This window comes from Falco rusticolus, chromosome 14, assembly GCF_015220075.1.
Source record: "Falco rusticolus isolate bFalRus1 chromosome 14, bFalRus1.pri, whole genome shotgun sequence".
NCBI classification, from domain to species: domain Eukaryota; kingdom Metazoa; phylum Chordata; class Aves; order Falconiformes; family Falconidae; genus Falco; species Falco rusticolus.
In genome coordinates, this window is record NC_051200.1 from 7,915,209 (window position 1) to 7,940,550 (window position 25,342).

At 43.6% G+C, this 25,342-nt stretch overlaps 2 protein-coding genes and 1 long non-coding RNA gene across 5 annotated transcripts in view; 1 reads left to right on the forward strand and 2 right to left on the reverse strand.

The window, feature by feature from the left end:
* LONRF3 (LON peptidase N-terminal domain and ring finger 3) overlaps positions 1-2,634 on the reverse strand; it is a 37,317-nt gene extending 34,683 nt beyond the window's left edge. For all 3 annotated transcript variants that reach the window (XR_005107572.1, XM_037408591.1, XM_037408590.1), the window contains exons 1-3: positions 1,918-2,634; positions 1,080-1,198; positions 357-479 (exon numbers count right to left, since the gene is read on the reverse strand). Coding sequence is in view for 2 of the 3 variants with exons in the window: in XM_037408591.1 (XP_037264488.1) it covers positions 357-479; positions 1,080-1,198; positions 1,918-2,548 (873 nt within the window). In the remaining variant the exon portion in view is untranslated. The remainder of the gene's footprint in view (positions 1-356; positions 480-1,079; positions 1,199-1,917) is intronic.
* Positions 2,635-3,702: 1,068 nt separating this feature from the next.
* Positions 3,703-11,814, forward strand: LOC119157331. Its single transcript, XR_005107494.1, has 2 exons — positions 3,703-4,040; positions 9,499-11,814. It is a non-coding gene; the product is annotated as an uncharacterized LOC119157331 (long non-coding RNA).
* On the reverse strand, positions 8,846-25,240 carry LOC119157330 (COMM domain-containing protein 5-like). The gene is made up of 7 exons (XM_037408164.1): positions 25,057-25,240; positions 21,846-22,006; positions 20,687-20,715; positions 16,752-16,802; positions 13,862-13,957; positions 11,853-11,928; positions 8,846-9,371 (listed from the first exon to the last, which is right to left on the reverse strand). Exons 1-7 carry the CDS (start codon positions 25,220-25,222, stop codon positions 9,270-9,272), a joined length of 681 nt encoding a protein of 226 aa, XP_037264061.1. The 5' UTR covers positions 25,223-25,240; the 3' UTR covers positions 8,846-9,269.
* Between the last annotated feature and the right edge of the window lie 102 nt (positions 25,241-25,342).

The window sequence follows — 25,342 nt, forward strand, 5'->3', positions numbered from 1 at the left end:
TCTTCTGCACTCCATCACTGGCAACACATTGCCAAGCTAGGAAACGGATCAGAAATTAGACTACAGAGAATGACAAAAGCCTGCGGGTGGCAATTTATTAACAATTCCGTTCTACTTCAGATTTGCTGATGCTAACACCGTAACCGTTTCTATATAGTGCCTGCTGAGCGTGGTTTCTTGCTGCCTCCCTACCTTCCAGGTAAGAAATACACAAACTCAGATCTGAACTATGTGTCTCCATCCAGCTCTTTGCAGCAAAGAGAGAAAGAAAGGGGAAAAGAGAAGAAAAAAAATCTTATCCTCCTTTATGAAAGGCCACTGAAAACAATAATGCAGTTCCAGGTTTAGGAACTCACCTTTTGTGCCTCAGACTTGGCTGTCTTGTTCCCAGTATCTAAAGCAAGGCAGAACAGAAACTCTCTTAAAGCTTCTTCTGTTTTCCCCAGATTAGCTAATGCTTGTCCTTTCCTTAGGTGACCCTGCAACAAAATGCATCCATGGTTGCAGCTTTTGTTTTTTGACAGAGCATATGCAATAAACCCAAGATGAAATCACAAAAGATCTCTCTGGAGAAGAACAAGTTAGGCAGGGGGAATCCCTATAACAATCTCTTACACTCAGGACACCGCCAGTGCCTGGGTTTTTAACCACAATGGTCCTGAAAACTCTTACAGGCAGAAGTGGGATATTCGCTACCTCAAGCCAGTATGATTCTCACAGCAGAGCCCAACAGATCTTGGAGAAATCTATTTTCCCTACAGCAATCTCCTAAAGTAGCCACTATGTCCTTATAGAAGTATATGAGGACAGCATTTAGTTTTTAGGGAGAGTTCATGAACTTGAGATTCATCCAGGTCAAAGACAATAGCCTAAGCTTATCCTGCAGGATTATCACTCTCTTCCTTCACCTCAGGAAGCTCAGGAATATCATGGTTAAATGTCCATAAGTCACAGGAGTCCAAGAAGTTACAGAACTTAAAAGCCTCCCTCAGATTCTGCTGTCTGACTGTTCTAACGGTTTCTATCAGGGCAGTATCAAAACTGTTTCACAACAAAGTACAGCTGGAGCCAGAACTTACTTTTAACCAGTACGGCTGGAGCCTGCATGCTGTTTCTGCATCGTGCAGCGCATCTTCACAAGCTTTCAAAGTTGAGTTAATCTGGGACCGGTTGCTGTATAGTAAGTGGTCATTGGGAGCTGTAGAAAACGGAAAAATTGGTTGATTGAAGTTAGAAATTAGTTACATAAGCTTGATACCTTAATTTTTAATTATTTTTTTTTTAAAAAAACCCCTGTATGTTGGTGCTTCCAAGTTGCACAAAGCCCCAGAACATCCAGTTTTCATAATAGCTCTGTACTAAAGGAAAATTGGAAACCTCTTTGGGCAACTCCAGACAGTGTCAGCACCGCATTATATAACTGCGGGGAACATTGCATAAAGCACCGCCGAGCCGCCCGGACCGTAACGCACCCGCCCCGACCGGGGACCGGGTGGCTGGTGGGTCCATACCGGGGGCATTGCGGGAGCCACGCTACCCTCCTGCAGGGCGGAGCTTCCACGTTTTTAGCATCAAAGTTTTCCAGGGATACAGGAAGACCTGCCCGTGCCGCTGCTCAGCGCAGGGACACGCGGTGGCACGGCTCCCGCCACAGCAGCCGGGCACGGGCGGCACGAAGGCTCCGCTCCCGGGGGCCCGCTCGCTCCCCGCCGGTTACACAACGGGGGGCGCCCGGCCGGACCGCGGGCTCCGGCTTACGCAACCGCTGCTCTCCTGACCCAGTTCCGCCGCGGGCCGCCGAGCCCCGGCCCCTCCCGGCGCCCCCCACCCCCACCCCGGGAACCGGGCGGCAGCGGCGGCCCCGGGCGCGGGGGGGTACCGGCGGGCCAGCCCCCAACCAGAGGGGGACGCCGTTACCTAGGCTGACCGCTTCGTTGTACTTCTGCAGGGCGGCTTGTAGCTTCTTCTCCTTGTACAGCAGGTTCCCTTCGTGCCTGAGCTGCGAAGCCTTCACTTGGCAGGGGAACCACTTGGCCAGCAGGTTGCTGAGGATGACATTGACCCGCAGGAGCTGCCCGCCCGCCGCGCCGCCCGCCTCCTTGCACAGGACGCAGCGGGACTCGGCCGCCCGGTCCCTCTCCAGGCACTTTTTGCAGAACGTGTGTCCGCAAGGCAAGGAAACGGGCTCGAAGAGGAAGCCCTGGCATTTGCGGCACCTGAAGACGTCCCACTCGCGGGGCTGCGGCGGGCCGCTCCCGGCGGCGGGCAGCCCCTCTTTGATCCGGACGCTCTGCGCCAGGCACTCCACCAGCTTCCCCAGCTGCTCGGCCCGCAGCTGCTGGTGCCGGGACGCCAGCTGGTAGAGCGGCAGCGCTTCGTGCAGCCGCCCGCCGTAGGCCAGCGCGTCGGCCCGCCCGAGCAGCACCTGCCACTCGGGCCCCAGGCCGCCGCCCGACAGCTCCAAGTTCTGCGCCTGCAGAGCGCCGGCCGCCAGCTGCAGCACCAGCTGGGGCTCCGGGCGCTGCTGCGGCGGCAGGTGGGAGCCCATGGCGGCGGAGCGGCGCCTCTAGCAGGGCGGGCGGCTGCGCCGCGGGGCGCCGGGGCGCGGAGGCAGCGGGGGAGGGGGCGCGGCGCGGCCCCGCCGGCCCATGCTGCTGCTGCCGCCCCGCGCCGCGAGCGCCCCGCGCCGCCGCCGCCGCTTATATAGAGGCGGGCACGTGACGGCGCGCGGCGGCGCTCATTGGGCAGCGCCCGCAGGTTGTTACAAAACCAGGCGGTTTTGTAACGCGCCGACCGCGGCCCCCGGCCCGCTGAGGGGCCGCCCGCCCGCCGCGGCCCACGGCAGCCGCCGCCGCACCGAGCCCCGGCCGAGGTCCGGCAGCGGGTGGGGGGAGCCGGCAGCGTCCCCCGGCGTGGCGGCGGCGGCGGGGGGTGGGGTGGTTCCCGGCGCCCGGCCCGGGGAGGGGCGCCCTGTCAGCGTTGGGCGGGCAGGCCGCGCCGCTGTGGCGGTCCGTGGGGCGCGGAGCAGCTCGGCGGGGCTGCCGGCCGGGAGCTAGCCCCGCACCCCCGCTCCGCCCCGCCGGCCCGGCCCGGGCACCTCCGCGGGGCCCTGCGCCTGGCACCGGCTGGGGGGCGCGTCCCGCCGGGCCGCCCGCTTACGCGCGCTGGGAAGTCGGGTCTGACCCGCGGTGACACGGCGGCGAGAGATCCCGCCTTCGGTGTTTCGGTGCTCACCGTAATACTAAAGAAAAAACAGTTCAAAGCGGCTTTGAAAAAAAGAATGCCCTTTCCTGCGAGAACTGGGCTTTTAAAAGCTGCGGTCAGGCAGGCAGTCGCTCTCTTTAAGCGAAACCTACGCACCAGTGAAGCTATTTCCATGTTGGCTAATCACGCTTTCAGGACAAGCGATGGGAACATTAGAAGGAAAATGTCATGTTTATTTGATCATGTGGTGTGGCAGATTGCATAGATACACCTGTCCGTGCCAGATTCCAGATAAAACAGCACATGCCCTTCGGTGTATGTTTGTTTTATTTAAGGCCAGCTGTGCTGACTGCTTAGACCTGCACCTTCCTACCAGTTTTGATTATACGAAAGGATTGTGCTAGTTGTGTAACTGTGCTAAACGTAGCCTAGGGAGAAAATCACCTATGCTGCCATAGAGTAGAAGAGGTCATTCTAATAGTTGTCTGATTATATATTTTTTTTTTTGCACTTCTACGCAGATCTACAGTTACAGTTGCTAGAAATGCCCAATATATATATACATACGTTTTCAAATACTGCAAAAATATGAGGCACTTTTCACACTGTCTTAAAATCCACTGCAGAATTTGAGATTTCTGAGGATATACTATTACTGATACTAATGGCCTCCTCACAAAGCTGAAGAGAGGGGATGAAAGAATTAATTTCCCGTTTCTTTCTTACAGAAGTGTCTGGACTCCCCAGCTCAGACTGTGTGAGCTAAGCAGGTATTAAGGGACAAGCCCTGCCTATGGAGTTTGAATGGACAGGACAAAGGATGGAAGGACGGAGAGGTAATGTGACTTTTCTAAGACCTTGTTTAGAGGGGATACTTGAGAAAGTCCAGATGAACTTAGATTTAAAGTGAAAATCTAATTTAAAGCCATTTAAGTTCAGGATCTTAACTTTTAATAATATACACTTCAAATCAATAATGAGGGCTAATTTTGTGATGTTTATGTGTCTGTGTGTAGGCAACCTTAAACAGAAAGTCAGATATATACCTGGAAACAGAAGCCAGCCATCAGATCCTTCAATTGGCTTTGATTCCTATGATGCCAAGACACTTCATATCTGTCAAAAATTTGGCCTCTGTCTCTAGGGCTCTTGAATCTTTAAAAAAGAAAAAGTTCAACATCTAACTGTTGTTCCCAGGCAAATCCTTTAATTAGTAAAAGAAAAAGAAAAAGATTAATTGAATAACCACTGGTTTCAGTGATTCTTTCTGCCATCACTTAAGTCTGACAATAATCCAAAGTATAGCACAGCCTGCCATCAGATAATTCAAAGGTAGGACAAATGCAGCACTGAAGGTTTCAGTTGAACAATGCTTCAGAACAGCTAGAAATAATTAGCATTTGTGCTCAGAAGTATGGGGGTTTCCCACTAGACTCACGCTTGCTAACATCGACTTCTTGCTCTCCAAACTTCCATGCAAGGAAAACTCACACTATAAAAGAACAACGCCCTTAACGAAAAAAGAAAAGAGAAACACTTTCTTGTAGCCTTGAGGTCGACAGTTGTCTCTATTGCAAAACTATAGTCTCGGCAACCCCTCAGTGTGTTATTTTATAACCATTGTCCTGAAAACCACTATGAGTCAAAGCCTATTCAAGCGAGGGAAAGTGACATAACCACTGGTTACCAGTAGCAATGCAATGACAATCTCTCTTGCAGCGATATGCCACCAGGATTTACATAGATACACAGCAGATGCTTAAAAGAGGTAAGTCACGGTAGAAAGGCAGAGTTTCTAGCAGCACATGATAGGGAATGGCAATAGACTATAGTAGAAAATATAATCAGCATTTGTGTTCTGAAACTTCCACAGTTTCTATTTACAATGTATGGAAGCATCTGCAGGGCTAGCTGACAGTCTGATCACTTGGGGCTGAAATGAGTCAAAAAAGCACTGTGAAGTGTACTTCTGGGAGTGCTCTTACACCAGCGGGGATGTGGCTGAAACATTTCAAGAGGAAAGGGAAGCTGTGCTTATGCACTACTCCCATGGTGGAAGCTGTATGCGTAGAAGGGTTCAGAACACAGACCTTTATCCAAAGCTGGGAAACAGTTAAGACTTTATCATGGATGGCCGATGGGCAACAACTCTGTGACTTCTTAGAGGAAGAGAAACCAGCTGGCTCTGCCTCTGTTAGTTCCTGGTACGTGCGGTGGTTAGTAAACCTTAGTACTTTGTGGGGTGTGACAGGTACAGAGTGAGCTGTACAGTCTCTAATGGCAAAATATTATTTTAAAACCAAGATACTAATTTACTGTTTGCTAGAAGTCAAACAACTACAAAATATTTGATTCTGGCATCAGACCTGGCTCTGCAAAGACTATTTTAGCAAAAACAGCTGTGTAAATTGAATGTAGGTAGTCAATCTAGATATGCTGGGGTGTTTTTATATAACACATCCTGAAAGCACGGAGTTTTCATACATTCATACATATATTCATGGATTTGGAGCAGCAGTGGGTCATGAGATGCACTTGATTAGAAAGCAAGAAAAGAAAAAGAAAAAAAAAAACCACCAGAAACGAGAAAAGCACCCCCCTACCTACCTGCATTGTTATGAGATCAAGAATGGATTTATCCTTCACTTAAAGAGAAGTAGTTAAAGCTAGGAGGTGACTCATGCTGTAAAAGCACATCTCCCTTGTATGGTTTTTCTACAAAGGGAGGTTTAATTTCTTCCTTTTAATGACAGTGAGCACAATACTGATCTTCTTCCAGCAGTTAATGGCTGGCATAACAGGCAGTATGAGAGCATGACTACATCCCTCATCCTTCTTCTGGAGCTATAATCTGCATCACACTCTGAGACCACAAAAACAACCATCAAACCTGTTTCTTTCTCCTCTCAAACACAACTAACCCAAGTGTGAAATTCCAACCTACTACTCATGCTGACAAAGCTCCTTCTTTACTGGAAGCAGGGATGTGAAAAGTCACATCATGAATACAGCCACAGATGGCTTTTTATTTTCAAGTGCTCTGCACATGCTGTAATACTCCATGGGCAAGAATAGATTTGGACTAATGGCCCATGGAGTTGAGCCAATTAAAAACAAAACCAGAGGGAGGTCTGACCGTTACGTCAGGAAGCTGTGCTAAGGTAAGGTTAGAGAACAGGAAGCAAAGGCATGTGAGGTCTGTGTTATTTTGCCACTGAATCTCTGAATGACTTCTGGCAACCAACTCTCCTTTTGCATTTTGTCTGTGACTACTCCTGCAGGCACTGGGCATCTCTGCTATTATACACATGATTTGCATTGAAAAACAATCAAGTTTGGTTTTAAATATATTTTGACACATTAATCTTGAAAGAAAAGGCATAATGTTCCATATATACTATAAAGGAAACGAAAGAAAATGTGTAAAGTAGAAATGTATGTTTATATGCCATGGTTGGGAAATCACTAGAATTAAGACATTCACAAATACATTATCCAGTTTAAATAAATGCATGGCACCATCAAACAGAGAATCACTAGGGTTTGTTTATCAGGGAAAACTACCAATAGAACCTGTGAAAGGTCCTGCTGGTCCATTAACAGTGTGGAATAAGAAAAAAAAACAGTGCCCTTTCCATGCAAACCTCCTACTTTACTAATTGATAACTGACTAGTGACCAGCTTAACAAGACCTCGGGACCGACAAAGCAAGCATCCCATTCCAGCTGTATCCTTCACTGCGTGATACAGAACAGAGGATTCAGTGCGTCCTTGAGGTGCAACCACGCCTAGAGTGAGATGGGTAAAATAATTTCCTTTCAGACATACCCAGATTCTTAGAAAGTTACTTTTGTTCTGTATTGGAATGAAAGAGCTACAGTCAGAAATTCAGTGGAATTTGAATTCCAGAGTATTTTAATTGTGAAGTTAGAAGATATTTCAGTGTTGAACAAATATCTGACACGCAATTCACCACTAAGTTCTGAGAAACCTAACAATAATTTGAAAGCTCGTATTTTATCAAAACTGAGGAACTATCCACTCCCACTAGCCATTTTGGTGACAATTGCTGTTTTACTGGAAAACTGATCTGTCAGAGGGAAAGCCCAAATTAACCCTTCTTTTAAGTACAGAGGAACGAAATTCTGCAGTGTTTAAATACCCCTCCGTGTGCACGGTCAACCTCCAGCTGCAGTAAACTCCCGCTTAATGTGTGGAAAGACAAACTTGAGACCAAGAGGTCCATCACCCCTTGCAGAGAACATGATGAAAACAGTCAAGAAGCCTTTCCATTTCTGGAGAACATGGACAATTACTGTTACAACTGAATGAATATATTCTGTTTAGAAGGTAAAGGTATTTATGGGTTCTTCTACTCTGACCAGTCAAAAAAAATACTTTGCAAATGTCTTGAGCAATAGGTCATTTTATACCTGTGCAGTGTTCTATTTGTCTGAAAAGACTTCACTTATGGCCTCAGTCAAGGTACCTCTCCAGCTCGAAACCATATAAACCTAAACACTCAGAAGGGAAAGGCTGTAAAAAGGAATGTCAGAATGTATGTTTTGTTTCACAGCTTCTGATAATGTAATTCCAGAAAGAAGATGAACAAGCTTCACAAAGTGAAACCAAAAAGAAAGCACCACATTAATGCAATCTACAATCCACTTGCAGTTGTAGGAGCAAATTCAGTGTTACCCGCACACAGTAATTAAGAGGCAGTATGCATAACACCTGGAAGTTATCCATGGGTAGCCTACAAAGCAAACGGAACATGCAGCTTTCAAACCGTCTGAAATCATGGCTGATTGGTTTATTTGAAACTACAGGACACGTTCTTGCACAGATTTTAAAAGCTTTCTGGACCACAGCTATTTAGCGGTCTTTAGGTTGGTGTGGACTGCTGTCAAAGAAGTCTCCTCTTAAAAATTATGACAATTAATTCTTTTTATGCCTGGTGTGATTCTTAGAATCCAAAAGCCAAGTCATCCTTTCCTACACAAACATCTGTGGGAGTGTAAAAGGCCTCCTGCATCCATGATTTTAATTTCAGTAGTTTTCTGCAGGGATTAAGGAAGATAAAGGCAAATTCCACAATCACAAAAAGTGAGAGAGAGAAGTATGGGTAGTGCTGTTGAGGTAAAAACCCTGAAAACAGCTAGAATAAGCCAACGCTTAACAATGGTAATGGCATATACTTTCTAAACTACCTGTGGCAGCCAGATAAATCCTGGGGTTTGACTTGCACTGTTGGTGAGATACAGCTGCAGTGCCCTACAAGACTACTGCCTCCTGAGGTTTGCCATCGTCGCAGTGGCAGAGGTTTCTGCCCAGTAATAAGTCAGATAATTCTGATCACATCAAACACATCGGAAATACATGAAACGTGGCAGGCATTTCCAGCTAGAAATCTATGAGATTACTGCTACTTAGCCCATTCTGATCAACCAGATAAAGACTTGATTGCACCTTTCCACTTCTGCAGTTCCACGGAATTGGTTGTCTGTCAATATTTCTTTCTTGATCTGCAGACTTGCAATTTTCTTCAAAATTAGGCTTTCAATATCTGTAGCTATACCTCAGTCATTTAGTGAGAAGCCAGACAGCAGTTTTACTTATGCAAAACTCAAGTTCACATTTGTCATACTAGAGCACAGGAGTGTTTTTTTAATTTTATTTTTTATTTGAGATACTGCAGAGCTTTCTTATGAAACACATTGATGTGGCTTCCGGTAACAGGCTTTCAAAAATAATTAGTGATGAATCACAATCAGAAATAAATGACTCTTACATCTATTAAGACAGTTATTTAAATGTTTTGATGAATCATACAAAAAATGCTCGCAAGCAGCATTATACTTTTTCATAGATACTTTGTTTTTCCTAAGTCTTATGAAAAGAGCTTGTGCTTTTAACACTTGAATCAGAAAAAATATTTACAGCAGACATCATAAACGCTACACTGAAGTTCAGACAGGCAAAGTGGTGATGGTCCTCTGCCTTGCCATTCACAAAACTTGCTGAGGGTTTCAGATCTGGTCTATAAACTCCCAACCTAGAAGTATTCAGTCCTGGATCTTCAGTATGCTCCACTTCTCCAAATCATTCATTTCCTTCAGTATAAGGGCAATATTGTATCTCAGTTCTTGAAACTTTGAAACTGGCACCTGAAACAGAATATTCCAGTTAGAAAACATGAATCATCCTGGGAACTTTGATGAGGGCATGCCTATGGATAGGGAACATTCCACACTGTCAGCCCAATGTCTTAAAATACTTTTTTTTTTTTTTCAGATTTAAGACAAAGGATTTGAGGTTAATAAAATTCAGTTAATTCAACTAAATCATCTGGGTGAAAAAGGAAAAGGAGAGTGGGAAGAAACAGAAATAACAGCTACATAGTACATTTTCTATATTGCCTGATGTGAAAAAGGAAGCACTCCAGAATGTTAACCGATAGCCGCTGTGGTAAAGTAAGAGTGTCATGCATTGGAAGGAAAGATAAAGAGGTTGCGAAAGGCTGTGGGGCCTACAGAATTCTCAAGCAACAAAGTCCAGATATCCTGCTTGTCCAAACTTGCAAAAGAAAGGAATTGAGCCTCAAAGCAAGAGACCTGGCAGCAACCTCAAGAACTGAGAGGACTAGGTACGGTCTATACATGGAAGGCAAAAGATTTTTAAATATACAGAACATTTTCAACTGCAGGAGACTAATGGAATTTCCTTTACCACTGCAAGCCCAAGAAGCCACATGGATGGAAATCTATCATCTGTTGAGATGGAGAACCACATCTGAGCATAGGCACAGACTGGGTGACCCAGGTTAACACTAGTGCAATGCACAAATGCACATGCTCACCTGAGTACCGACAGTGGTCTAGCTAGTCCCAGGCTGCTCTGCCAAGCACTGCCTAATTTACTTCTTTGACTACATTGAAGACACGCAGTTCTTTGACAGAGTCCCTTGTCATCCTTCTGCCTACTGTAGCACAGATATCAATTTTGCGAGAGGAATCTAACATCTGATTTGCATTTTCCATATGCATCAGAAATGCACAAAAAGGCATCATGTCCTTTTCACTTCTGACATATATACAAGACTCAAAATGCTGCAATTCCCACTGCTTTTTATAAAAATTTTCATTGTCAGTAGTCACACAGTCACACTGCAATTAAAAACCTAAACCAAATGTGTAACTTCTCCCTGTGGCATTCACATTTTAAAATTGTTCATAACAGAATTATCTTTTGGATTTACCATCTGACATGTCCTGTTAGCAGGACATTCTGAACTTGTCCAAATGAAAGGAAACTGAAATGCTGCGGACTATATTTGCTTGCATATGGTACCTTGAGCCAAAACACAGGTTTATCCCAAAGACCTGCTAACTGTAGGAATACCATTCATCAGGTACAGCAATCATGTTTACAGCCAGATCTTTGGCATTCAGATCTAAGCAGCAGCAAGGTGATTCTAAGAGAAGCACGTTGTTTGCCATCAGATAGCTCCACTTCTGTGCATACTGGACAGGCACACCAACACATCTCCACTGCAGAATAGCAAAAGGTCTTCCACAGACTTACAACCAAAAAAAAACCCCCAACCTAAAACCAAACCAAAAACAACCAGGAACAACGGCACCAAGACTTGACATTAGATACCAGGAAATAAACCCCCAAACTGACACATAAAGAATATATACTAGTTTTATTCTCAGAAGTGAAACTTGCCCTGTTGTAAAGGGTTAACCTGAAGTCCATGGCATCATTTAAGTTCCATGGAAGACCTCAGACGGAGCATATGGGATGTTCTGAAGCTGGACTGCCCACAGAGGGGTGAATTTGCAGTGACACCCGCAACACTTTGCAGTGTAGCACAGGATTTGTGCCTTCCTCAATGGCTGCCTTCTTGTCAGCCCTTGTAAAAGTGAAATCAGTCCACCTCTTTCCACCCACAGTGCCTTGGTGCTTCCTCCAGACTACTACTAACGCATGAACTGAAGCCAAAACCTTTAAGCGTTCAAATGTAACAATGCCTGCTGTGCACTGAATTCCTGTATGCACCACTATGTTATTTATAGAATAAACAGCATTCCTTTCCAAAGGTTGAAAATATGGAAGAGTTCATGCCATCTTCTGGCAAGCCTTTATGTACAGTGTCATAAATACTGCCACTGACTAATTCTGACGTAAAAAGCAAAGAGTTTTACTTTCCTTCTAGCAGCAAGAACTGTACTGAAGAAAAAGAATAAAACTACCCCTGCCAGAGAAGAGAATGTTACCATTCTCTACCAAATGTAGGAGGCTTAGAAGCGTATCATACATTATATAAACTACCCCAGTAATTTTCCTGCCTTCAGGAGCCACCATTGGGTCTGAAGGTTACAGTTGATAACAAAACCATAATTTATAATCATACCAGATAGCAATGGTGCTTTTCAGTGATTAATATTCCTCTAACAAATGAGGCTTCATTGGCATTTCATTATATATTGTATGTGGCTATGCTGAACATGAAGGATTCCCAAGCAAACCAACCAATGATAATACATGGTTTACAAAAGCTTTAATATTTTAAACAGTAATTCAACTTTCTAAAAAGAACTTCAAGTGCTTTCTTTTTTATTTATTCTGGCAATCAGACTTACTTCAAAGCGATGAGCTGTCCCATCTGAAAGCTTCATCATCATTAAAATGGATGGTTGAAGTGCACGGGCCAGTGAACTGAAATTATTTACATTATTAGTATTACAACAATAGACATCAGCAGTGTGATGAGTACAGCACTGTACATTAACAATTTAAGATGTTCATGTAGGCTCTACATAGGACATAAGTAATTTCAATCATAGAGTCCTGTACTTGGATGGCTGGAACACAGAACTCCTGAACATACAAGTTCTGTCTTATTTACCTCAGTATTGAGACTAAAAATTTTTTTAATAGTTTAGTAACTGCAAATTTAGGAGCATTTTCATTTTACATAATAATCAATTTAGTGGAACTATGTCAGGGATAAGAGCTGACCAAGTACTGCTACTAATAACGCACAGTTTTCTTATGCAGTTTACCATGTTGCACTAATTCTTTCCATCCCTTTATACTTTCAACTGCCATCTCATTTGGGGAATTAAGCTCTTCCAGTCTTCATGATAAATTTGTGGGTTGTTATTTTATTTGATGACCCAAAGAGGGGAAATGAGTCATTCTTGCGCGGCTTCCACTAACCAATGTTGCCAAAGCCTGCTCAGGTACTGACAGGCATTACAGCCAGAAGCCATACCTCTTCACAGAGGCTGTTACTGGATGATAAAACAAGAAATCCCAGGGGGAAGGTTGACTGGAAAGGAAAATAAGATGAAGGAAAATAGAAAAGGATAATGTATTGGTGCTGTGTTGTTTGGAAAACAAATCATGGGATTTGCATGCAGCTTTTAAGCATTGTGCCTGAGGATGTTTTTGTGTATATTTTGCTCTCTTACAGGTACAGATTTTTTCTTCACAGTGCTATCTGTGTGGTGCTTACACCACTGCTCATCTGACAGTCACCTGAACTAGTAGCTTGTGGCCATTGCAATTTTCACTTAGGAGCCTTTTCTCTTGATTTCAGGAAGACTATCCATGGAAGGATATTCTAATTCAGGAAGATTATGTAACCACAGGCCTCCCAACTATGGCAGCAGAGAGACTACACTCTCCCTTGGATGCAGGTATTCATGAATACAATATGAGGTCACTCGTGCTAACAATTTACGCTACTGACAAACACTGAATCATCTTCCAGTTTCTTTCAACTCAATCTGTCTTGGTTAGAGCTAGACAAAGACCAGGAACAGCACACACAACAGGTTTCCATTTCCTTCTGCTCTACCCACAGATCCATCCCCCAGCTGCCTCTGCTGTGGCAGGGTGGCAAGAAGCTATTCACTGCAGGATGATCACAAAGGCCTTTCTTTACTCCTTACTTTGTGGGGAAAAAAACCCTAAACCCCGAACAAAACAGCAACCCCCCCCAAACAACAAAAACCCCCAAACCACCACCAAAAACCTAGGCGGTAGATCAATGACCAATTGCTTAACCATGGCAGTGTAAAAGTGCTGTTCTGAAGCCTCTCTTTGTAGAATCCACAGCAGACCGTACAGGTGATGGAAAGTAATTTTACTTAATGTGTGCAACAGAAATGGTAGTCTACTTGAGAAGTTGAATAGATTTCCCTCCCCTGCTCTGGTGTAACTGAGAGCTTGGCTGGCTGCGTGAGGCTCAATCCATCTGATCTATTGCATCACCTCTGAGGACCTGTGTGGTTGTATCGGCTCCGCTAAGTTTTAAAATACTGTAAGAGAGACTCAAAGTTTGAGTGAAATATTTCTAGCACGGAGGTTTTAGAGATCAAAACAAATAAGGAGCCTAAAATGTATCATTAGTAGAAGACAAAGGCTGCAGCCTGTTGGCAGGTCATTGTTAATAGCAGTAACCTGTACATAAACCAACTTCCACACTGTTCAGAAAATTCCCTCCTATCTTACCATTGAATGCTACGTGCCAATCCCTAACAACAAGATATATTTTAACACTGTTAACATTTTTAAGCAGCAAGAAGTCAGTTTAACCTTGGCCAAAAGAATTTCTAGGGTTACTCAGGATTCTCTTTTATACCTTGTGGATATAGCTACGTCCACTCTCCACTTCAAGTCCTGGATGCTTGGCAACCTACTTCCTTGTATCAGAGCTGTGCCTTCGGAAGTGGGCCGCCTACAGTGTAAATCAGAAATGAGAGACTGAAATGCAAATTCATAAAAGAAACAACAATTTAAAGAGAAAATAAGATTCCTCAAAACCAACCTGTCCAGAAATTGCTTCTGTCCTACATCTACCCTCATTTAGAGAGGTCTGAATGAGTGGAAGTTTTGTGTATTTAAGACAGCTGTGTCCAGATTGCCCACTTATCCTACACTTAAAACCTTGTTAAAAAGTCCAAGTTAAAAAAAAAGAGACCAAGTGACTCTGTGTAATTCCAGTAAACTGATGTCATTATAAAGTTTACTAAGAGTCATTGTGGTGGCTGACATATCTATTATTTCAATTATATGCAGCTGTGAGGTATAGAAAGGTCTCTGCAAATATAACTTTACTTTCATGCAGATTCAACAGGAACAAGCAAGCAGGAATGAGACAGGTGACTTGAGCAAAAAAGTTGCAATATGGTCACTGTGCTCTTTCAGCAGAAAGCACCTAGTATTAGCAAGCAGCAATGTTTTAAAACATAAGAATGTTAGAGTGTACTTTGAAGCATACTTTAAAAAACCCCACAAACACCATCACGGTGGTTCTTGTTAATGCAACATAATTTACAAACTCTAAGTTCCTTACATAATGTTCACTGCCAACTCCAGCACAACATTCAACATTTCTGTCTAGTCTATTGTGTATGAAGCCAGGGACTTCACCTATTACTTATATTGCAGGAAGAATCAGGCTGATCAAGCCTCAGTTTATTTCTGTAAGGAAATACAGTTGACAGCAATTAAACTTCAGATGGTTGACAATTTAAAAATTTTAACAGCATCTTAAGCTCTGGGTAAATAAACAAGCCAGATCTGACACAGACATAACAACCACCCATTTTTAGATATATGTGCCGAAATATCTTCAGAATGAGGTCATTCAGCTGGTCCATTTGGGAGCTAGTCTGGACTTCATGTTACTTAGCGTATTTATATATTAAAAAAAATATATATAATTTTTGCTAAGCATCCCATGTCTCTGCAAGTTATTTATGGTACATTTCAAAGCTACTCTAGTACTCCCATTAAGGGCAAGATAAGAAATGTTACATCCTTCATCCATGGTGCTAGACATAATCTAATTACAGACTTTACATCAGAAAGGATTCCTCTCTCAACAAATCAAGGCCTGCAGGAATGATAGTCTAACATGCCTACTCAGATTCTTGTGTGCAAGTTAGCTGGTGCCTTTAGAAACTGCCCAGGAAGATTAATGGGCTGACAGGCTGAGAGCCTCCAATTCTCTTGCATTAGCAAAGGCAATATAAGAAAGAATTTATCCTTTTTTTTTTTTGGGGGGGTGTGGTGTGTTGGGTGGTGTCATAAGTGACACACATTCCTAATAGTATGGTAAAGGAATGAGCAGGAAAAAATAGATCAGCTGGTTCTTACTCACTGTCAAAATTGCAAAAATAGGATAAGATGCCAGCAAAAGTATTAAAAATGGATTTTTCTGGGTTATCTAGCTCATACTGAATTTTTGATCAGATGCTAATACTTCTTTTACCATCACAATCATATATATTTACAACTCAATAAGCATATGTATGATTCAGTGTTACATTTAAGATTATAAAAGCAGATCTGTCTAGAAATCAAATCTGAGGTGCTCTTCTCTGGTCTCAAAACACACAGCAAGATTACACTGGATAATCACAGCTTTCAAAATGAGAAAAAGCTAAATTTTCCAGCATCGTGATTTCACAGTAGAAAACAGACAATCATGCATGCTTCAAATGACATCTAAATTTATCTTCTTTCTCCACTGCAAACAATATTTCCACTTTGCAACCATGAATTTTGCATTCTTAACACCTATAATTCAAACAGAAGAGCAAAGAAAAGATGAGAAGGCTGAATTTATTTTTACTCCAAGAACCTTTAGCTTTAAGCCAAGATCTTAACTAAGGAAATGAAAAATATTTTTAACTTTGGTAGCAGCATTTAGACCCTTGTGAGGGTAACTGAAAAACCACAACTATGATCACCAGAACTCCTTGCAGAGTATCTGGAGCAGCACTGGGTTAGTGATGCTATGTGCTGAGTGACCTCAAGTTTCAGGAGGGAAGTTTTGCATATGGAAAAAGTTCAAGCAATTTCTAGATGTAGATTAAGCTAAATATGACTGAACAGAGGACCATATAGAAAAAAGGAATGCCTGGAACAGACAGAACAGATAGCCTGTTCAAAAAGTTCCTGATTTAATACTTCCTCTAGAGCTACTGATGTATACTGCTTTGAAAATGACTTACAGCTAGCAGAGCACTTGATATCTCATACATGACATCAAGTTACTCAGTGTGAATTCCCCATTCAACTGTACATTAAGACTTGAATAAATGCTATCCGAGAAAGCTTTCATGAACCACAGCATATAGAAGGCATATGTAGCTTGCCTCTCAACAAAGCAAGTCTTTCACTTTTGCTCTAACTTGCAATGATAATGATGATAAAAATGCTTAATTCTACAATGCATTTTTCATCTGTAGGTACTGATGCACCTTACAGAGTCTATAGAACATTATAGAAACTGATGGGCAATGATCACAGAAAAACGGAGAGTTGGTATGAAGGCTACCTACTGCACATATATAGCCATGAATGACTGACATCATGTTATGTCGAATCAGAATAATGGGACAAAACTTGTTCTCATTAATTTAGAGAATTTTGCTGTTCTTTCAGTAGGCCTGGGATTTTTGTCAGCAGAGCTCTGTGCAATCCATCTGACTGCACAATGCATGACACATGAAGATACTAACCTGTTACCAAAGACTATGCTGGAGAAGTCCACAATGAAATCTTCCGGTATCCTTAAAGAGCAATACAAAAGAGCTAAGTTTTTTGTAACCAAAAATATACAGCCTCAGCTACAACACCCCACCCCCCCACCCCTCGAAACTATTATAGAAAACAAAAAATGAATTGCCATCAGCTCTTACATAAGCACTTCGGTACTGATTCAGTCTAGGCTCTCAAAAGAACAGCCTATGTTTTTGTAACAGGAACCCTAAAAACTGTATTACATCTTCCTGTCATACCTAGTATGGCAACAGTAAGTTTCAAAAGAACCCAGTATTTGCTTAACTTCTCTCAGTAAAGTCAAGAAAAGTTTTCCTGATGGCTCTGACTAGTGCAGAAGGCAGGCCAGCAATGCATACTGTCAAAAATCCCAAACCTATACATTTTGTTTCACTTTCAACTGAAGTGTAATGAAAAGAAGACAGAATGAACTGCTCCCTCAAAAGTAAAACCAGAGGCCCTCGCAGCTCAAATTACTTACAAAAGGAGCATATCTAACATGGGGAGGAGAAGCATAAATTTGATGGGGACCATGAGAACTGGTTGAATAGACTAACTCACACTCCACCCACTTAAGCCTCTCCACTACTCTACTCCTCTGACGCTGTTGTTGCCTTACAAACAAGCTGCTCTTGATTTTCAGTTCAGTGTATCAGGCTGCGAACTGCACAGACTGCAGAGCAAACACTATCCATTCAGCTGCCTTCGCCACGGGGACAGTAACCTCCTACAGAGAGGCAGGTTGGACAAGTGTGAGAAGTGACTACTGCTGCCACAGTTAATCCAGCACTCAACATAAATCAGTGCCCAGAGACATTACTCACTAGTGGCTTGAGACACACAGCAGTATAGCAAAGAAAGATCAAAGCAAACAAGAAAGTCACCTGTCCTAAAGGGCTTACAGTGTCTAATGATGGGAGAAAAAACAACTCATCAACTCGTACAGTGGGAAGATGAAACAGCAGCTGAGCTAGAATTCTTAATGGAACAAGCAGGGTTCAAACACATTTTAAAATGGTGCTTGGGTAAAACTGAATTCATATTAGCAAGGTAGTTATCTGAGGCAAACTGGGAAGTGAGGAGGAGGGATTAGACAGTGCTTTTTTGGCTGCATATGTCTGTCTGTCTTTCAGAAGAGACAAGACTATTTCTGCAAACATTACTTATAATGTCTGTGCAAGCGCATCACTTAACCCATCCTGATGATGACCGAGTATCCTCTGTATGTAGCAGAATAGCTGGAGACGGGGGGTTGTAATATGATCGTTATGACACCTATCACAATATTTGCTCAACTGTAAGAGCAAGTGTTACTAAAACAGAAACATTAATACTGCCTTTAAGGTAGCATTATTTTTGCTGTGCAGTTCATGATTTTGCTGAAAATTCTGCTCCTGGCACAAGCAGCTTATATGAGGTCAGTCACACACTAAACAGATCAGACAGAGAACATAGCACAGCTCAAGCCTGAGCTACAAATGGCAATCAGTTTTCTACGGAACATTCTGAGGAAGGGACTCAAAGGGCAAGGAAGGCATGAAGATGTCTTAATCGCATGTTATTGGCCTGAGCCATACACTTATTGAACAACCTGAGAGGGAAGGGAAAAAATAGCACCCACAATTCAGAGTGAATTTATTCTCACTGGGTCAGCCAGTCAGGTCAAGAAACAGGGGATACAGAATGGCAACCCTGTGAAACCAGTGGTACTGATCTAATTAATCAGAAGTGGGCATGTCTCACATCCTCTCTCTCCACCAAAACTAGAAGCCAAGACCAGCTGCATCACCAGGAAGTTGAGAATTACAAGGCTATATAGGTGGTATTAGTCCAATTTTCAGCTTCACTGAAGGAAAAAAAATAGAATGATGGAGAGGTGAATAAAAGGTAGCCTGGCTCAGAGCTAAAACCTTTTAAAAGACGACACAACAAAAAAAGAGAAATAAGCCACTTTTCTGCCTTAAAATGCAAAATACCTGACCAAACACTGGGTGCTAATAATGCTAAAACACTGCTGTTCAACCAAATACATGTGTTCTTCATGCACATGATCACAGGCTGAGCCAAAGAAGTCACGGCAGAAGGATTAGTGTCTGAACGTAATTAGCAGGTGTCTTAAAAACAAGCAGGTATTTCATCTTCAGACTCAAGTGCATTGGGAAACATAGGAAATGACATTTCCCATAGGAATCAAAGATGCTAAAGGTGCTACTGAATTTACTAAATATCATGCCTTGAGAGTAGAATAAGCTATTTAGTATTCTAAAAAGTTTAGCCACAAGGTGAAGAGAGCTACTCACAGGAAATAAAGACTGTCAGAGATGGAAGACAGGAAAAGTCCCAGTACTGTGAGAACCATGGAAGTATAGCAGCAATGAGCAGCAACATAAAACATACAAGTCTGCAAGTAACACAAATGCAGTTACCTGAACTATTGCTGCTATATCAGTCATGTTAACCAGAACAACGATAAAAAAAAATTCTCAGGATAGAAAAGACATTAAAAAGATCACCCAGATTGAAAAGTGTCTTCATAGTTCCATGAATAAACCATAAGGTGAGAAAAAAACAACCACCAGCTACAAAAGTGTAAGGCATCAAAGTACGGTGAAACAACAAGGACAGGAGCCTGGGAGTCTGTATTTCTGAACAGAGCCAGTGTACACAGCCAGCGACCTCCAGCAGCCCTGTACACCGACTATCTCCACTGCTCAACAGGGGAATATTCACCCGCCCCCAGAGAACTTGCCATGGAGCTTTCAGTGCTCCTCACTATTCCGTAATCACACTGAACACACTCTGTGTGCACCTCAAAGAACTCCCTCTGGGTCAAAAGCGATTCATCAGCTTCTTACTGACCTACTTTAACCTGGGTGTGAACTCCATGACGTGGCAGAGGAAGCAGCTTGCATTTTAGCTCACAAGACAAAAGCCAGGCCACACTCCAGCACTGAGCTGCAGACAGAATTGTATCAACTAGCAAGGCACCTTTCATCATGGCCCCAGTCACACCTTTCACCGATTACACCCCGATTACATGTCTAAATCCGCAGCTTTAATTTGCCTGAAGTTGCTCATAAAGTGAATAATGCTTATGACTCTGTAGAACGGAGTCTGAGGAGAAAGCCAATGTGCAGGTTAACCGACAAAAAGGGATGAAAAAAGAATTAGAAACATATCTATGTATTTCTCCTAGGTAACAATCAGAATGCTAAGAATTACGGGAAATGAACATTTTAAAATAATTGAGCCTTGGTGCGAAGGTTTCTCTATAGATGAAAACATTAGCTGCTGTTACTCTCTCATTGCTACTGAAGACGGAAATAAGGGAAAACCTATAAAAATTATTAGCATCTGCTGTCTAGTTTTTAGGATATGAAGGTCTATTCAGAGATGCTCTGAGCAGACTCATACAGACTTGGACTAATTTGTAACAAATGTTATGTGTGCTTCCTCGGGTAACGGGCAGGGGAGATCGTAGCTGAACACGGTGATGGGATTTCATGAGCGTTATATCACTGGCTTTTGACAGAAGCAAAGAAGTAGGGCAATTTCTTAGCATCTGAAATGTTACCACCGTCTTACCAAACATGCTAAAAAAATATTGCAGGGCAAGGTGGGGATGGCAGAGAGAAGGTCACTCACATTTGCATAACCTACATTATGGACTAAATTAGACCAGTGTCCCCAGCATGTGAAATTTACTGCTCATGCTCAGTGCTAAATGAAGTCTTACACAACACCTGTTTTTCCTCTGGCTTCACATGACATTTGGCAACAGATGTATTGTGTGTTATTTACAAGTAATTTTTATGCCAACTTTGTTGTGTAAAAAAGTTGGTTCAGGGAAGCAGTTACTATGAAAAAGCAGACAGATTAAAAAACCCAGGCATACCTGAGCTCCTTTAGGTCTTCCTTAAAAACCTAGAAAGACAAGGAAGGTGAAATTTTACAGGATGTAGTCTTGAAAGATGATTTCTTATCTAGCGAATTAATTGTGGTTAATAGCTTGGTATCTCTCCCCAAAAGTTTTAGTCCTCAGTGGTAGTAGTTCTGAAATGACAGGTTACATATTGAGAAGAATTTCCAGAAGTGTTCAATCAAGTTGTGAGAAACTAAATCTCTTGGAAGCCTTTATTTTTGAAAACAACATCCTGCCATTTTTTTTATGTAGTCATCTATAACAGGTTCTTCTTTTAGAGTAATTATGTGCCCTTATTTCAAACATTTTGCAGTAACTTGGTTAAACAATGACAACAGAAAGGAAGTGGCAAAAAGATAAACTGAATACTAAAAGCATACTTTCACTATGTGTCCTGCACTATATGAACTTTCCCAGTATGCGCGGGTAAATATGAAAACAGTATCTTAAACAAGAGAGAGGTGCTGGAAACCCTGAACTGGTTCACTCACATAAAAATGAAATGGGAAAAGAGAAAAGAAAGTATGTAAGGTAAAGTAACATGAAAAGGGGAAAAAAATAGCCATGGAGAAGGGATAGGGGTTGGGAACAAGGCAGATACATAAACATTCACACTGAACATCCATAGCGTAAGCAGAAATAGCACTTTCTCCCAGTTCCACTATCTTGCTTTGACCATAAGACCTTCCTTCTTCCAGGGCAGAAGTATGAAGAAAGGCAAGCAAACAGATATGAGAAATGGCAGGTGTGGACAACATGAGCAGTATGTGCGGACACACAGTTGGGGTAAGAGAGAGACTTGATGCCAATGAAATAACACTTTGCAATGGTTTCATTTGGAGTTTTAATTTAAGAGTGAAAACAAACATGCACAGTAAAGAAGATGCTGAAGCAGAAAAAGATACAGGAATCTCTTTCCCAAAGCTTAAATACTCTTCCAAAAAGCTCACTGTAAGTCTATCCAACAAGTAAAATAATAAGCTCTAGATTTGTAACAGTTTCCTCCAACCACTTTAACTTGGAGCAACGTTTTTATGTGCAGCTCCCACCCTGGCAAATAGGATTTAGATGGTAACTTGCATCTGATGCAGCTTTTAACTTAATCAGGAAACCAAGTACTCCCAGAACTTACTTCTTGCTTGAAAGTTGATAAGGGCAGTCTCAGTGCTTCTCGGAGAAGGGTGTACATGCCAGAAATGAGGAATGCAAGTTGCTCTTCTGAGAGATTAGTGCTTTCTGCAATCAGCTTGACAGATTCCTTGCAGTCTTTTCCTTCCAATGCATTAACAGCAACTGCGAATAAGAATGCAAAGCAAGTTCCCTTTAAAAAGAGCCAGACCTGGAGACCATGAACATAAACATGTCTATGATTTTACTTGGCTTAATGAACTGACTTTTTTCTTGACATGAAACTGTTGCTTCAGGTCTCCATAAATACATCCACCAGCCCAGGTCAGTTTCACAACACTTTACCCAGAGAACTTCAGTGGATTAAACTTTTATATTGTACAATGAAGATGTTTTCACTGTTGAAATTTGTTCTAGTGGGATAATGCAAGAAAGATTAAAAAATTCTTCGCTCACAAGTACAAATCCAACTTGAGATTCTATCAACAAACTTGTTCACGTTACAAATCTGTTTACAGCTATATTACACTTCTGATACACAGGATAAGAAAGGATTGAGAGTAAACAATTCAACACTGTTCTCCAACATTTTACATAATTAATTTATCTTGCAATGTCTGCAGAGACTAAGGATTAAATGAGCAAGGAGAAAAAAATTAAACTTCAAGTCTTGTAGTTGGCACAACTGCTGATAATACAAACTTCAAAGGAAACAACTGTTAATGCATGTGGCACCATTATATGCTGACAACTAGTGTGGGTTTATCTCAGTCTTCATTGTTCAGTTTTTCTTCCTTTTTTCCACCTATGCACTGGCTTATGTAAATTTTTGTTGTCATGTCCGCCTCAGTTCTGCATTCTGATCAGTGCGGATAGACTACTGGAGCCACAGGAAGCACCACCATGGGTGAAAAATAAAAGATTACTGACACCATCCCATTGCAGGATCGGGGCATTAGATTAGTCATTTATAATGAGCCTTATTAGTACTGTGAATAAAACACAAAAAGTGTTACTGAAAGCCAACAGTAAGAGATTAGCTTAACACTAATGGGGTGGGGGGGAGGGGAAAAAAAAATAAGAAGAGTTTCAATCAAACTGCCAGTCTTCCTTTTGGTATTAGGTGAGTTCCACTAGCTACTATCTTCTAATTCTGGACAAAATCTCTTTGTTTTTCACATTTTTAAATGCACACCAAATTCAGTGGCAAGTCTTGGATCGTTTACGTGGCTGACTGAATTTGTCCAGGGCTGTCTGTGTGGCAGATTTTGCACAGAGTAGTTAGGATGTGCAAGGTGCTAGTACCAGTTTTTCCGTGCTGTCTGAAAAAGACTCAGCTCTACAACCAAACTGACATTGAGAAGAGTCTACTGGAAAGGCCAAATACAGATCAGCACTGAAGCCTGTCTACTAGATGATGCACAGAGCAGGAAACAGGTTGCTGTCTACTTACCTACTTAAATACAACTTTGATTTGTTTCTTTGAAGAACAACAGGTGGCTTACAGTTTTAAACTAAGCAGCTTTAATGACAATATCAGTCTTCTTTCTGTTGACCAACCCTAACACTGGTTAAAAATCCATGTCTTCTTTTATAAACTACTAGCATTACTCTAGAATACAAGATTTTTTTTCACTCAGCATAGCTCAGAGAACCCAGAAATATCAGCAACAAAACAAATATTCCAACAGTCAACCTGAGGGAGAAAAAAAAAAAAGAATAGCCCCAAAACATCCCAAGAAAATCTCACTTGCTCCTAATAGAAGATGCCTGCAGTCTCAAACTTACACTTGCAGTTTAGGAGAGCCTGCAATAACACTGGTTGGATAACACAGAGTTAATGGTATATGATGTTTTTCCATTGTGAGCCGAGGAAGCATACGAAGCAGCATCTCATTTGTATATTGGTGATTGTTTAGTAGTAGAGCAACAGCCTCAAAAAACTAACTGGGTGCAAGCACCCCTGTGATTTTGATGCCCTGTGTTGAAATCTATCATGTCTTCAAAGACCACTAAACCTTCATGGGAAAAACTGCTGTCGGACCAGCTGTGGATGCCAGAGCAGCAGCAGCAATGATGAGGGCAGACCCCTGCCAGGCCAGCGCGGTGCCCAGCACGCTGCTCGGAAGGGCTCTGCTCCCCTGCAGCAGGCAGCATTTACTGCACACCTCGACGTAGGCGCTAATTTACACCGAAATTCAACCCAGATGGGGTTTAGGAGACAGTCAGCCTTCCTGGTGCGGACACAGCTTTTCAGTCTCCGTTGTCCCTGCATTAGACAGCAAATACAGTTCAACATCTGTATGTGCTTTTGTCCCAAATGCCTCTGCCTATACGTAGCTTTATTACTTTCAATTGTGTCAAGGAAACCTTGGGTACATTGCTCCGTTCCTGACACTCTGCAGCAACGCTTCCAAAGACAAACCAGCTACCGGGTGCTTTGAGCCCTTATTGACTCAAACCTGGAAGAAAAAGCCTGGAAAGAGGTTACTGAGCATGTAACTGGCCGGGAGAACGCGCACAGATGGGTTGCAGCACCATGCCGTGCCACGCAGCAGCTGGTCTCCTCTGCCACAAACAAGCTGCCCGATCAGCTCTTGGGTCATTCTGTGATTGTTTTCCACGCTCAACAGAAGAACTTGGATTTTGGTGGTCAAAGGTGCCCAGAGAAAGTCTCAGCTGTCTTGCCTTAGGCACAGGGTAAGGCCTCACGGACAAAACCCACATCAATCAGTCATTTCCAATCTGACAGCCCCAACCTCTGCAAGACACGTGCATGCTCGGGTTCCGTTATTGCACGTTACGGAAATATCCGTGGGGCCTCTGACTCTCGCCTGCCCCGCACAGCCTGGCACCGACCCGCTGGGCCCCAGCGATGACAGGGATGCCTGTAACAGCCGGGGCCACCCACTGCTGCAGACGGCCCTTGCTGATTTTCACGGATTTTACCCAATTTTCGGATACAGCCGAGACAACCCATCGCTGAACGTGACCCTCAGCCCCAGCTCCCGGCGTGGGAAGCGCCCCGGCAGCGCGGCAGCCCTGCCCGCGCGTCGCGGCCTGCGAGAGCGGGCCCTGCAGCTGCCCGCGCCCCCCGAACGGCACCCGCGGCTGCCCCGGGGGCCGCATCGCCCCCGCCGGCTCTGCCTGGGAGCCCCGGCCCGTTCCGTTCCCCCGGTCCCGGGCTCCCCGCCGGCCCCGCGCCCAGGCCCCACCTCTGAGCAGCCGCCGGAAGGTCTCCTTGCCTATGTCCTGCACGCCCCGGGCCATGGCCTCCACCTCGACCGGCACTCGCGGCCCCAGGAAGCCGCCGCCGCGGCCCCCGCCGCTCTCGCCGTGCCCGTAGGCCGCCGCCGCCGCCTTGCCCACCGCCGCCGCCATAGCAGCGCGGCCCTGCCCCGGGCGGGGCGGGGGGCGGTGTAGGCGTGGGCCGCCCTCCGCCGCGGCAGGGGGCGCTGTGGCGGCGCGGCGCGCAGGGCCGGCGCCGGAAGAAGCCCGTCG